Source organism: Miscanthus floridulus, chromosome 1, assembly GCF_019320115.1.
Source record: "Miscanthus floridulus cultivar M001 chromosome 1, ASM1932011v1, whole genome shotgun sequence".
Lineage (NCBI taxonomy): Eukaryota > Viridiplantae > Streptophyta > Magnoliopsida > Poales > Poaceae > Miscanthus > Miscanthus floridulus.
Window position 1 is genome coordinate 135664209 of NC_089580.1, and position 13666 is coordinate 135677874.

Sequence of the window (13666 nt, forward strand, 5' to 3'; positions counted from 1 at the left end):
TAACTAACCAAAGAGAACTTGAACTTCTTCGGACACCAGATCCTATCTGAATAGAAAGCCCATCACATCATCTCCTGGAGAGAATACCGTCACACCATCTGCAGATTTCCACTAATCCTTCACTTGATCCATTGATCCATCATTGTACCTATATGATATGCAATGCGATGCAATGCAAAGACGTAATTAATCAACTGCAATTGTGACTCGTAAAACACGATTTACGCCTCTCAAGTTAACGAGCTAGTTCCAAGGACGATCTACTTAGGCTACATATCCATGTTGTCGAATAAAACGTTATTTCTCAACAATTATTTTAGTTATATAAACCCAAGTTGTTTCTTTATTCCATTCTTTCAATTTAATCTTTATTCGAAATAAGGCATCATTATTAATCTAGTAAACTAATTATTCTTGAGCTACAAAAATCACAGTGAGTACCTAATATTGCTAGGAGCCTACTATAAAAATTTCAGATCCAACACTATTACTAATTTATCACAACAATTTCTACAAGTTTATATTTTTACAATATTAAGTACCCTAAATTAATTATATAGCTTCCAAGAATATTATCACACTATGTGAACAAAATATACTAATAGATAAATCATGATTTTATGAACTTAACAAAATTGGTTTCATAATTTTTAGATTCCTCTACTATTTTATATTGATGTTACAAGTTAAACTAGAAACATATTTAGAAAAGCACTTAGAATTGGAAAGGGCCGGCGGCAACTAAACTAGCCCAGCAGAAGCGGCGCGGCGGTGGCCCAGCGACACGGCGCGGCCCACCGACCAGGCAGCGGCCTAGCCTGGCGGCACGAGACCGGCCCAAGCGGCGCTGGCGGCCCAGACGGGGCGGGGCGCACTGAGAACCCCGTACAAAAATTTACTTGGATTTCTCACCTCGGCTCCTCCCACAAAACAGAGCACCGGTAGGGGAGGCGATCAGCCGGCCAAGGAAGCGGCTTGCCGGCGACGGGCAGCAGGCGGTGGCGCGGTGGCTGGTGAGGGCAGACCCATAGGCACTGGGCAGACACAGCGCACCCCCGGCTAAGCCCCGCACATGCCAGGGCAGGGCGCAGCGGCCCGGCCACAGGCGCAGCATGGCGATGGCCCGAGCAGGGGCCGTGGCGGCTCCCGATGATGCGGATGCGGCGAGGATGGGTTCGCGGCGCGAGGCTTGGGAGGGGCAGCGCCAAGGCGATGGTCCAGCGCGGCCGTGGGGGCCTGCGTGTGGCGCGGGAAGGAAGCGACAGGGGCACCGGCACGCGGGGCACCGCTGCTTAGGCACATCGAGGAGCAGCAGGACCGCGCGTGGTCGGGGCACGCGTGCGCCCGCAAGAGAGCCGAAGAAAGGGGAGAGACGCCGGGCGGGCGGCGGTGCACCGCGGACTCGGGCACGCTCGTGAGAGGGGAAAACCGGTGATGGGCGGCTCAGCGAGCAGCAACCAGAAGGGGAGAGCAGAGGGATGGTGCGAGCGTGAGGCACAACAACGGCGGTGGTGCGGCGCACAACTGCGGTCAGCAGCGGGAGCAGGGGGCGGCGTTGTTGGACGGTTCCACGGCTCCGGCGGCCTGGCGCGGGGAAGCGAGTCGAGACGAAGCCACGCGCGGCTCCGGTGAGCGAAAGGAGAGCGGCAGGGTACTGTGGCCGGACGGCCCTGCGGTGGAGGCGCGGAAGATGGAGCGGTGCGGGGAAGGCGCGGGCCACGATGGGGCTCAGCACGGCGGCGTAGAGGAGCTCGAGACGAGCGGCCATGGAACGGAGGAGCGGCACTGTGGCGTCGGCGGGCGCGGCCACAGCGATGGTGTGGGCGCACAGGATGTGCGGCGACTGCGGAGCGCTAGCACGGCCGCGGCACGCGAGCTGCGGGAGAGGCGCTCAGAATTGCAGTGCAGGGGAGCTCACGCTGGGGAGGGCCGGCACCGTCAGGCGGTTGGCACGGCATGGCGACGCCGGCGCGAGGCAAGCAGAGAAGAGGAGCGGACGGGGCAAAGAAAAAGGCAGGCACGCGAAGGAGCTGAGAGCGAGCTCGCCAGATGGAGTCAGAGCAGACCGATCGCCAGGGGCCATGACAAGGCACTGCGGCTGCTGCGGCATGGAGCTAGGACGCCTTGGCACAGTGTGGTCGGCAGGACGTGTCGGTTGGCACGGACAAGACCATGGCCGCAGAGACAAGCAAGGCAGAGAGCACGCCAAGAGGCACAGGTGAAACGACAGAACTGGTAGTGAGGAAGGGAAAACAAGCAAAGCATACACGACAGCAGCAGCTCGGCCAACTCATCCATCAACATGTGCGTCGTACCGGCGAGGTAGGTGAGGCTAGTGGCCAGCGGTACTCTCGTTATTATTTCAGCTCTCAATATTCATTTAACAAGCCGACTATTTATATTTTTAAACACGGCTAAAGCACTAAAGTTTGTTACTCGATATTTTAAGTGCAACCAAAATCATGCTCCGAATTTTACTTAAGTACCATATACCAGTTATATCGTATTTTTGTTTATAAAAATTGTTTTTCGTGCTTAATCAATTAAACAAGCCGTTCACTATTTATTTGCTAGAATCGTTATCGGACATTCCTAAATATTTCTACGCACTAAGGAATTTAACTTGGGCGTTTATTTGAGTCCACAAAACTAAGTCACACAAGATTCACTTCGCATCAAGGATATTTTAAATCAGAAATTCCAAGAAACTCATTTCGAAAATTTGTCTTAGGCCTAAATCGCGGTGCTAAACGAGCTCGTAACACCAGGGATGTTACAGTGCCACTGGGTCCGGGTCGCAGGGGCCAGTGCCGCTGGGCTGCCGGCCGTGGGGGACGCGCGGCCTCATCCTCGACTGGGCGCGCAGGTGGTCGAAGGAGAACAATGATGAATTGGCGACGACGACGTGTTACGGCAAATATCAACGAAGAGCCGGAGGTTGAAGACAATGGTAGTTTGGACATCCCCCCTCCCCTTCTCTCTCCCCAAAACTGAGAAATGAATAAAATAATTAGTGCGGTGTCTTTTGGCAAACAATCACGATCGGTGTCTTTGGGCAAATTCTCGGTCTGGTAGTGTGATCTAGCCAGCAAAATTTGCCTTATTTTTCATGTTTGGTTTGTGTGATCTGGCCAGCAAAATTTGCCTTATTTTTCATGTTTGGTTTGGTCTAACCCCACCCACCCACCCCACACCCTACGTTTTTGATTGATGCCTCCGACTTAGGATTGATTAAAACACTGACCCTACTAGATGCATTATGCAACCCATCATATTCCCATTGCTTATTAAAACTAAGATCAGCTTATTTCATTTCCCTTTCCTTCGCTTTTCTCTTTTTTTTTTAACGTAGTGACCTTCGCTTTCCTCTCTCACACACACTCTTTGCCTTACTGTTTCTGTCCTAATCAGAATCGCCGCACCAAGATATATGTTGCTCTTACTGATACATGCAGGAGGCAAGTGGATACAAGCCTCATATATTTCAGATGCTAATCGAGTTGAGAAAATATATTTAACTTTACCTGGTTCATGCGGATGCCTCCTTGGCTGCTGCCGTCGTGCACCCCTCATGTTGGATTGAACAATGCTAATTGCAAGGTTCTAAACTAATAAGAAAACATGATAAGATTTTTGTGTTACTTTTCTTATTGCATTTTACATTTTTACATGCATGCTTTGCTCCATCCAACTTGTTTGGCCTCCGTAACTGACAGTAGTGTATATGAATATGTGTTGGATTTTTCTTTTGATTGACATAGCTCTTATTTTCCGATTGGTATGTTCTAAGAAGTTTATTGTTTAAAGATTCCAATACCAACAAAAGATTTAGTACATACATTTGTGTAATCATGCGTGTTATATATATTTGTAAAATAACTTGCCGTGTTATATATTTGTAAAATAACTCAATCTAGCAGAGATGATAGGTTTATAGAGAGTTGCCTTTACCCTTTAGGGGTTATAGGGCAAAAGCTATATCAGTTGTTAGCAATTCCAAGCAATCATCAGGGTCTGACAGGGATGTATAAAGGTTCGTGAGATTAATTATAGGCAGTAAACCGAGTATCAACATTGACCTTTCCGTAGTGTTTGCCTAATTTGAAGTTGTTTTTGCAGGTTAATTGCATCACTGCACCAAAGCTTGCTATGGAGTGCTCATGTCCCTTTTCATTTTCCCTTGACATCCACCGCTACCAAGGTCTGATGTTGTGCACACCATCTTGGACATCCTTTGGTAAGAGCATTGACTTCATCTAAGTTTGAGACATGTATACAGCAAAATAGCGTCTCCAAACTATAGACAGAGCAATCAATGACAAGTTTTGTGTTCCTCCATTTCTAGATCCCGACTAGACATGTATCTAATGTGCTTTCTGCAGGCACAAAAAAAACAGCCTACAACTAGTAGACCACGACAACGAAAGATAAATAAGCTCATCATAGTCTATAGCAGAAAGATGTTTAAGTAACCAAGCTATTGCCATTTCCATACACCATATATAAAGGTAAAAATCTCTTACTGGGTCATATGCAATGCCATTCAAAGTCCAATTAAATTTTCAGTCAATAGGGATTATAACATCACCCATGTATCTAATGCACTTTCAAGTTTCAATGACAGTCCCATTAGCAGCGGGATCGCTAACTTGCCTCTCAGTGACATTACTCTCAGCTGTCGCATGGTCTGAGATCACACTCCTGTCAGCTGGAATAGGTTCTGGTAATGCTGAGCATGTTTCAGATGCAGGTCTACCATTCTGACTGATTTTATTTTCTTGAGTAGCAACTTGATTTATCTCAGCTGGTTTCCTTTCCAAAATAAACCTAAATATATCAGTGAGAACAAAATAGCCACCACCTTCTTGTGGTGCTAGGAAGAACGACTCGGTAAACCTACGGAAAACGCCTTCATCTGAAGTCAAGGATCCAGTGACAACAATGAGCACCCCATCCTTGTGAGATAATTGTGCATCTACACTCTGTATCTCTGTTAAGCAGTTCCTGAAGTCCATAGACACAATTTTTTCATTAATGCCCTGTACAGAAAAATGGTGGTTCCAAGATTTAAACTCAATTTCAGACAGCATGCATATTGTACGAATAAGTCAATAAATCCTCATACGAGAACTTACACTCTTAGTGGTTACATACACCATAGTTCCGTTGGAATCTGGTCGACCAAGAATACTTGAATCTTGGTAAAACTGGTGCACTTGATCTGGTTGCTCAAGTAGAATGCGGTAATATTGCTAAACAAAAGCGCCACCTATCTATAAACAACAAAAATAACATTCAGCAATATTTGTGACAATCCCATGCAATGAATTGAAACACAGGAGAATATAGATTACCACGTGGGGACTTATACGGTGGTTTACTGGGTTCCGTGCTTGCCATGACATTTCTGAAGGGAAGAAACAAATTAATGCCTTGCCACAAGCACGATAGTTATGCCTCACAAGAACCACAACCACAAATGCAGCTTGTAGAAGTGGACAATCAAGGATAGAAAAGGAATTAAAAAAACAACTGAGGGGAAGAACAAATTAATGCCTTGCCACAAACATGATAGTTACGCCTCACAAGAATCACAAGCACAAGTATAGCTTTTAGAAGTCGACAATCAAGGGTAGAAAAGGAATTAAAAAACGACAAGCAAACCATAAACATTTAGATCTGTTCAAATAGGTATAAGGTAAACTAGAATTTTTTTGTATATATACTAAAAACATGACACATGCCTGGTTTCAACAATCAGTCAAATAGAATCCATAGGTCAAAAAGGTATAATTCTATGCCCAAACTAAGGTAGTGTTTGGTTGCTCCTCCTAAATTTTAGTCGTTGTTCCATTGAATGTTTGGACACATACATGGAGTATTAAATATAGACTAATTACGAAACTAATTGCATAGTTTACGACTAATTTGCGAGACGAATCTTTTAAGCCTAATTAGTCCATGATTTGACAATGTGGTGCTACAGTAAACATGTGCTAATGACGTATTAATTAGGCTTTAAAAAATCGTCTCATATAGTACTGACGGATTATGTAATTTGTTTTTTTATTAGTATCCGAACACCCCATGCAATATTCTCTCAACATACCTCCTAAATTTTAGTCACTGGATCCAAACACCACCTAATAAACATCAGCCGCTTTCTAAGTTTCCTATCCAACAACCCCAACAAGATTATCACTGTCGTAAAAAGATACTGAAAAAGAATTGCATAACAATTCCTTTCAAGAAAGTTCAAAACAGGTAGTCAATCATTCAGGACACTTGTAAAACAGAAGCTTCAATCACTGTAACATTTGGTTTTGACACACTTAATAGTTCACAATCAGTGGCGGAGCCAGGAATTTATGGCTGGATATGCCACATGTATAAAATTTCAAAGCAGCCGCAGCAGGGAAAAGGGCAAGGGCCACAGCCCGCAGGGGGCGACCGGTCGAGCCGGCGAGGGGGGAGTGCAGGGGGCGAGTCGGCCGGAGTGGGGGACGTGGCGAGGTGCTGCCCGGCGGTGCCGGTCGCCGGAGTAGGGGAGGTGCGCCGTGCTCGGGGCCGTCTCAAGAAATTTGGGGCTAGAGCGACGATAAATCGGGGCCCTAAAGTTTATACAAGTTGTATGGCTAATAAAATTAAATCATAGCTTCAGTGAAATATATGACTTTAACATGTATTATAGACATACTTTCACTTAAATTTATAACTTTAATATGTATTCTTTTGTACCATATGTAGAAATATAGTAAAAATATTACTAACCTCAAGAATCATATTTTCTATTTCTAGTAGACATGATGTGGATTGAATTAATTTAAATAAATTCATAGAGTGTATATATGTATTAAGTCAAGTCCCATGCCTAAATGTCTTATGTCTTCAGTCCTTCACTCTAATCAGAACAAAAGAAAACACAAACAAATCAAATCAGCCGACAACAACATTAGTAAATTATTAAATTAAGAATTTGCTAGCACGCAAGGACTCTATAGGTCTAATTAACTTACCTGTTCCAGCCGGTCCAGGCACATATTCAGGGTCACAAGCAGGTCAAGATTGAAAGGCACTAGGTAGGAAGAGGACACTTGGTAGACGGGGTCGACGCTCAGTTCTTGCGATATTGCGGCAGATGAATCATCGAGTGTAATGCTTCGGCTTGTGGGGCGCGGCGGCAGATGAATCATTAGCTAGTTAGGCACACGTCAGGCAGCAACGAGCCGTGAAGCCGCACGCGAGCAGGGAAAGGGGCACCGGGCAGGGGCGACCGGGCGACGGAGTCACGAAGATGTATTCCGGGGCTTCGTTCGTGGGCTGCCAGAAACTTTTGTTGTATTGGGCCTTCGAGTGACTCTTCCAAGATACGTATAAACCTGTGTATTAGTGTATATTATACATATTAATTTTTTCTCCCAAATCATGGGTATGCCAAGGCATAAGGGGCATACCCCTACCGCCGCCCATGTTCACAATAAACAAGTGTTACACACACCATATTTCTCTTGGAACTTGCTATGGAAGCGAATCAGACAAATCAAATAGGCAATGCACAATCTGTCCATCCTTGCAACTCTACAACAAGGATCGCGTTATCGTGCGACGCTCGCACGTTGTCTTCCTCCTCGCCGACACCATCCTCACCTCGGCTCCTGCCCCCGCTGGCACCTGTCCACCGCCGCCCCTACCCTCGCGCATCCACCATCCATGCCCGGCGGCTCCCGCCGCCTCCCGCCACCACCTCCTCGACCTTTCCTAACCACAGGGCAGCTTATCGGCGATGACGTCCTCGTCCGCACCCCTGCCCCCTCCCCTCGACCTGCCCTCCCCTAATCACAGGACAGCTCACCGATGACTCCGCTGTGACGCGCTCACCGCCAACCCCACCCACTGCCCCACCCCACCGCCGTCTCGCCTACCACCACTGCACATGACTGCCACCATCCAAACTCCCTTCTAAAGCCACCGGTGAGCAGATGCCTAACCCCGATGAGTCTTCTTCTTCCTCTCCGGTGGGGGCGCAGACACATATGGGTCACGCGCTTTCCAAATGGAGGCTTTTACCTGTGTGCCATTAAAAAGTTGATAATTACCCACATGCCATTAAAAAGTTGAGCTCCCACAAGTGCCACTGCTCTCAACTCTTTTGTCTCCCATGCCATTCCGTCGACCTTCTGTTCGTTTTTTACCGTTTGCTCGCCCTGACATGTGGGGCCGGCCAGCAAAGATGTCCAAACTACCCCTATCTCCTAATCCCTCTTCCCTCGTGCCGCTTCTGTCTTCCTTTTGTGCATGCCTCTACGCTCGCTTTGCCACCACTCTCGCTGCCGCCCTCCCTCGTGCTGAGCTCGCCCACGTCACTCGCGATGGCCTACCCAGAGCTCGTGCGTGCTCCATTTGTGGTGGTTGGGGCGTGGCTGGGACGGAGCTCACCTCCTCGCGTCATGTTTGTTGGCCACCGAGGACCATCTACGGTAGCTCCATCAGCCATGGCAGCTAGGGTAGCAGCGCCATAGGCCAAGGCAGCTGCGCCCGCGATCAGGGTAGGCGCCCCCCAGCCAGGCCACCAGCAGCCACGGCCAGGGGGTTGCGCCCCTAGACACGAGGCCGGCCATGGTAGCTGCGCCTTCCCTAATTTGCTCACGAACCATGATTTGTTCACGTACCCTGTACCCTATATCCCCAATCTCATTTTGATAGTCAATAACAGCCAAGATTGATTCCAAGCCAAATTACATTTCTCTCAAGCTAGCAGCAGAGCACGTCCTTTCTCCAGCTTGTGTCCCCTTTCCAACTCCTTCATCTTCTATCTCGAGGGGTTCTAGAAGCAGATCGAGGCGAGTGGCCGTCGGCGGCGTTGCCCATGGATGTTGTACCACGCAGGGCGAGTAGCCGGCGCGACGCGCCGCTGGCCCTAGGCATGTAGTACCATGGGGTGAGTAGCTAGCAACAGCACTACCCCCTAGACGTCGTATCGAGCAGGAAGAGTAGCCAGCGGTGGCGGTGGGACAAGAGTTGAGAGAGACTTGGAGTTCGAGAAGCAAATTCGTGCGCTCGAGTGACCCTTCAAGGACCATAATGTAATCCTCAACACATGCTGCCATGACTTTCTCGTCATCGGTTGTGGGCAGCATCCGGCGCGATATTCACAGTTGGGTGGCGTCTGGAGGACTGCTTGTTGGCGGTGACACGGGATTCACGGTGGCCTGCTAGTTGGCGGCATGTCAAGGTGCTCGAGTGCCTGCTCACAGTGGCCATCGTGTTGCGTGTTGATTTGGCCATTGGGATGGCATCCCCCACGCAAGGGCGACAGACGGTGGCCGCACCGTCCGCACCTCCGTAGGCGGTGCCCAGGGTGTGTAACACCCGCTTTTTGCTAAAACACTACATGAGCATTATACTTTTGTGTAAATGTGTGTAATATAGGGTATAAAGCAATATACAGAACTTGAAATGTTCATTTGAAACACGGAACGAATGTTACATTTCGTGTCGCGTTGTATTACTTAGGGTTCTAAATAAATTTTTATTGAACAGAAATGCTATAGAACGAATATGCGAAACTTTAGTAAAGTTTGTAGCTTGAACTTCGTAGAGGACGATGAAATATGTGCGGTCAAGAACGGGATTCGCTAGATAGCTTACTTAATAGCTTGGAAATGAAATTCGACGCGAAACCGTTTGAAACTTAGTCAATTTTCGTAAGTCAAAAAATGGTTCGACGAAGCTAAGTTCGACGATTTGTATAGGGGAATCGGGTTGAGCAGTGGCATAGTCTTATGGTTGGGTTTAGTAGCTTGATGTACCATCTCGAGCATAAAATAGTTGGTTTAGCATTTTGATCATTGAGTTGGATGTTTGGGATGCTTTAAAAACCATGCACGGCACGTTACCGATGGTTACTGCGTTTGGCCGCGGTCACCCCTGCCTTGGCTCGGCACACTGTGCTGGTTCGTCGACGCGCACATGCACATGCCCGCACGCACCACTGCCCAGGCCTGCCTCTGGCCACCGTCACCCGCACCGCTGTGGCTGTGCTCTGCCAAGCATCTCACGCTCGCACAGGCACGTCGCGCTTGGCGGGCCTAGCCACTCTGTCGCCGCCGCTGTCACGTCCGACTGAACCATCCTACCGCCTAGTGCTCGCCTGCATGGGACCGTGTGTGCATGGCCATCCTTGGCTAGCCTGTGGCTTGGCCAGCTCGGCTGCTGTTGCGCGGTGCCACTGATGCCCATCGTCGTGTCGCGCTACGGCCCGGTCGCGCTGCGTTCCGGCCGCCACTGCCATGTGGCCACTGCTGCTGTTGAGCTTCACAGTTGTACACGCGTGAGCTTGCCCTGCCTGCCTCTGCCATCATGTCTGAGCTTGAGGCGAAGCTACGCAGAAGCCTCTCCCTAGCCAGTGCCATCCACTACGGCGCAAAGGACCGAGCCACCGTCAGCCTACGTGTTAGGCAGTGCGGCCAGCCATCTGGAGCATGTTTTGCTGTTCCCCACTGCCCTATAGCCCATGCGCGATGGAGCACCGAGTTGACAGCCACGTCCCACCACGGTAGCAATAGGCCAAGCCATGCTGACTTTCCCCTGTTCCGCTGTCGCCATGGTCACCGAGCCATGCCTTTCAATTTAGCCTGGAGGAGCCACCTCAGTTCAATTAACTCTGTGCACGGCCTCACGGGGTTGTCAGCCAGCCATCTGACCCCACACGCCGTGATCCTTACTATGTTTTTGCTCCAATTTGGAGTTTTTCTCTCGTTGGGTCGTTAAGGCCGTCATGGCACACATCGAAGTCCAACCCCCTCTCCAGAGCTGCTCACTCTAATTAGTTGCACTGCTAGCTTCACCTCCACCCACTCGTCCCCCTATGCACCTTTGCCTAATCGCTATCGTCGCCTAGCCATCCCCGATGCAGCCATGCCACTGTCGTGTGCCACCGCACCGTTCGTGCACACGCGGCCATCTCGGCTCAAGCTTCCTCTGGCCAGTCCGCCATGTCTGGTAGGTTCGGGGTGAGTCACTGATGCCCATTCTTGAGCTCATTTATGTTGTCGATGCCTTGGCTCATGGGAACATGGCCACCGCCGTAGGGAGGAGTTCGCCGTCATGGAGGGAGCTTGGGACATCAACTCCATTCGCTGCTTCGCCGCCCATCACTTCGGGTTTATGCCTAGGTAAGCATCGGCTCGAGATTGGGGGTGGGGAAGGGCTGGTCTCGCTGGCGTAACCACCGGTGCTAGCACCGCCGCGCCGGTGCACGTGTGGGTGCCGGGGGGACTTGGCTGTGGTAAAGAAGGAAAAGGGGAGGGTCATATTCATAAGATAAATGACTAAAGAAATAGTACTATGGACCTTGGTTAGATTCGGTAGGAGAAGGAGGATGTTTTAGCAAATGTTCCGGTGCGTGCGGGCCTCCCCGTCGTGGGCCGGCGTCGCTTGGCTGGGCCGCGCCCTCACGTGGGCCACTCCGTGCGTAGCGCGCGCATGTTGCGCTAGACTGGGCCGAGCCACACGTGTTTGGGCCACGCAATAGAAATTGGTTTTTCATTTTCCAGTAAAGTAGTAAATGCTTATTCAATTTAGTTTTTGAGCTGAACTTTAATAATTTATAGTAAATTCTGTAGATGTCAAAAAATAGTGAAACAAAAATTGTTAGGTTCACAAAAATGCCATCTATCTATTAGTATAGTTAGTGTACAGTTAGCTGTGAGAATGATATATTCATAAATTCAATTTAAAAAGCTTAGTATTATTTAGCTTAATATTTGTAGGAATTCTTGTGGCAAATTGGTGACAGCTTTAGCTACAATTTTTTTACAGTAGGCTCATTAGATCATTATGTACTTGCTATAAATTTTGTAGCCCTAGAGTAGGTTGATAAATAGAGTAGCTATTATCCTTGTTTTATCATATATAGAGTAAATCGGTATTAGGAGTAAGAGTACCTTTAATTGTTATGATAATGTATGTCATGTTTCATACTTGTTAGTGGTAATAGTAGGTAACTTAGTACCTTAACCGGTAGGACTAGCTTAGTAACTTGACAGATGTATTTATTTTAAGAGCAACTGTTGCCATATTATTAAGTGTTGCATCATCATTTCATGCATGTAGATCACGAGTTGGTAGAGTTCGTGCCCATGGACGAATAGGATTATGAAGAGGTCATTGAGGAGTACAAGGAGGAGATCCTCGTGCAGGAGAGAGCCCTGGAGCCTTTTGGTGCTGACTTTGCTGACCCACCGACTGTCCAAGGCAAGCCCCGGTGCATAACCCCTATTTTTAATGATCACTGAATATATATATATGATGTGCATTTACGTTATAGGTATTTTATGGAAACTACATGCATAAATATATCTACCTATGAGTCCTACTAGTACAAGTCGAGTGACTGCTATGCTTAGGATTTTGGTAGCGCGAGTAACCTGCCGTTACTCGCAATAGGTGAGAATTATGATCACTCATGATAAAATGGTGGAAAAAAAAGTGGTGATCGGATAGGGATATGGTTTGGGTATTGGTGAGTGTAAGAGGCTATGTCCTATGGCCAATAGGGTAGAGCTTGGTTACACTTTTTCCATGTCTATGTCGGTTAAGGACTGATCGTTGCATAAGGCTCTAGGTAAGTCACAGATTTATTATCCCGAGCATATACTTAGGTATGGGCGTAGGAAAGACTCGTTGCTCTCTTGTCGTGGATCTAGCTCTTTTCGGACCGACTGATTGGAGGCGGGGATGGTGGAGGTCCTTGCACCGCACCGAGTCTGGGACTCAGGAGTGGGGGCTTGGAGTCCAAGTTTGGATGGGGACCTAGACACCCAGGACAGGAGGGTGATGGGTTAGTCCTGCTTGTGCCTAGGGTACAAGCGGGGCGTGTGTTTTTGGGGTACCCAACTGGGGGCATTGATTCGCACATCGTCGAGCGATCTAGTACGGCTTGTCTATGGTTTAGCATCGTAGTAAGAACTGAAAGATGAAAGGTGATGAACTAGAACTGATTGCTCAACTCTTGCTTGAAAGTAAAATCACCATTACTTCTGCCACCTGAAGCCAAAGAGCCATACCCACTGCTCTACATATTCTTCAAGCCCAGTGCCCTCTGAAACCACCCCTCTTCTTCATCCATCATCCCCTTCTCTTCCAATCTACCAAGAAAATGTTGGACAACCTCATCAAGTTTCCAAGCAACTCATCGTCTAGCGAGGATGACTTGCCAGCCCACCAGTCCTCTGAGGAGGATGTCTCCTCTGATGACTGGATGCCTTTTGATTATAGTCCTTTGTGGAGCTCCAAGAAAGAGAATCTAGAGGAGGAGGACAAGGACGAGGAGGATGACGCCGATGGCGATGATGACGACTCCAACTTCGATGGCTCCAACTCTGACTTTGACTCGCCTCCTCCCAAACGAGCAAGGCGATCATGATCCTCTCTATGAGAGATCATATTTATATTAAGTAGTTTATAGTTAGTATAAGTATTTTTAATAGTTTAGGTTAGTTATTATGTTTCCAGATGAGTACAGTTGTATACTCATCTAAATTGTATTTATCTATATATGCAATGATTCAATGAAAAAAAGTTATTTGAAATATTATGTTTCCTACTACTTTTCTTGCTATCTATCTTTGATCCTTGCTATAGGAGATATTGCTCATGATGAATG

The 13666-nt window shown here is 47.9% G+C and overlaps 1 protein-coding gene across 1 annotated transcript; it reads right to left on the reverse strand.

The window, feature by feature from the left end:
* Positions 1-4607: 4607 nt before the first annotated feature.
* LOC136463816 (nuclear transport factor 2-like) lies at positions 4608-7193 on the reverse strand. Its single transcript, XM_066462804.1, has 3 exons — positions 7017-7193; positions 5136-5252; positions 4608-5039 (listed from the first exon to the last, which is right to left on the reverse strand). Exons 1-3 carry the CDS (start codon positions 7191-7193, stop codon positions 4608-4610), a joined length of 726 nt encoding a protein of 241 aa, XP_066318901.1.
* Between the last annotated feature and the right edge of the window lie 6473 nt (positions 7194-13666).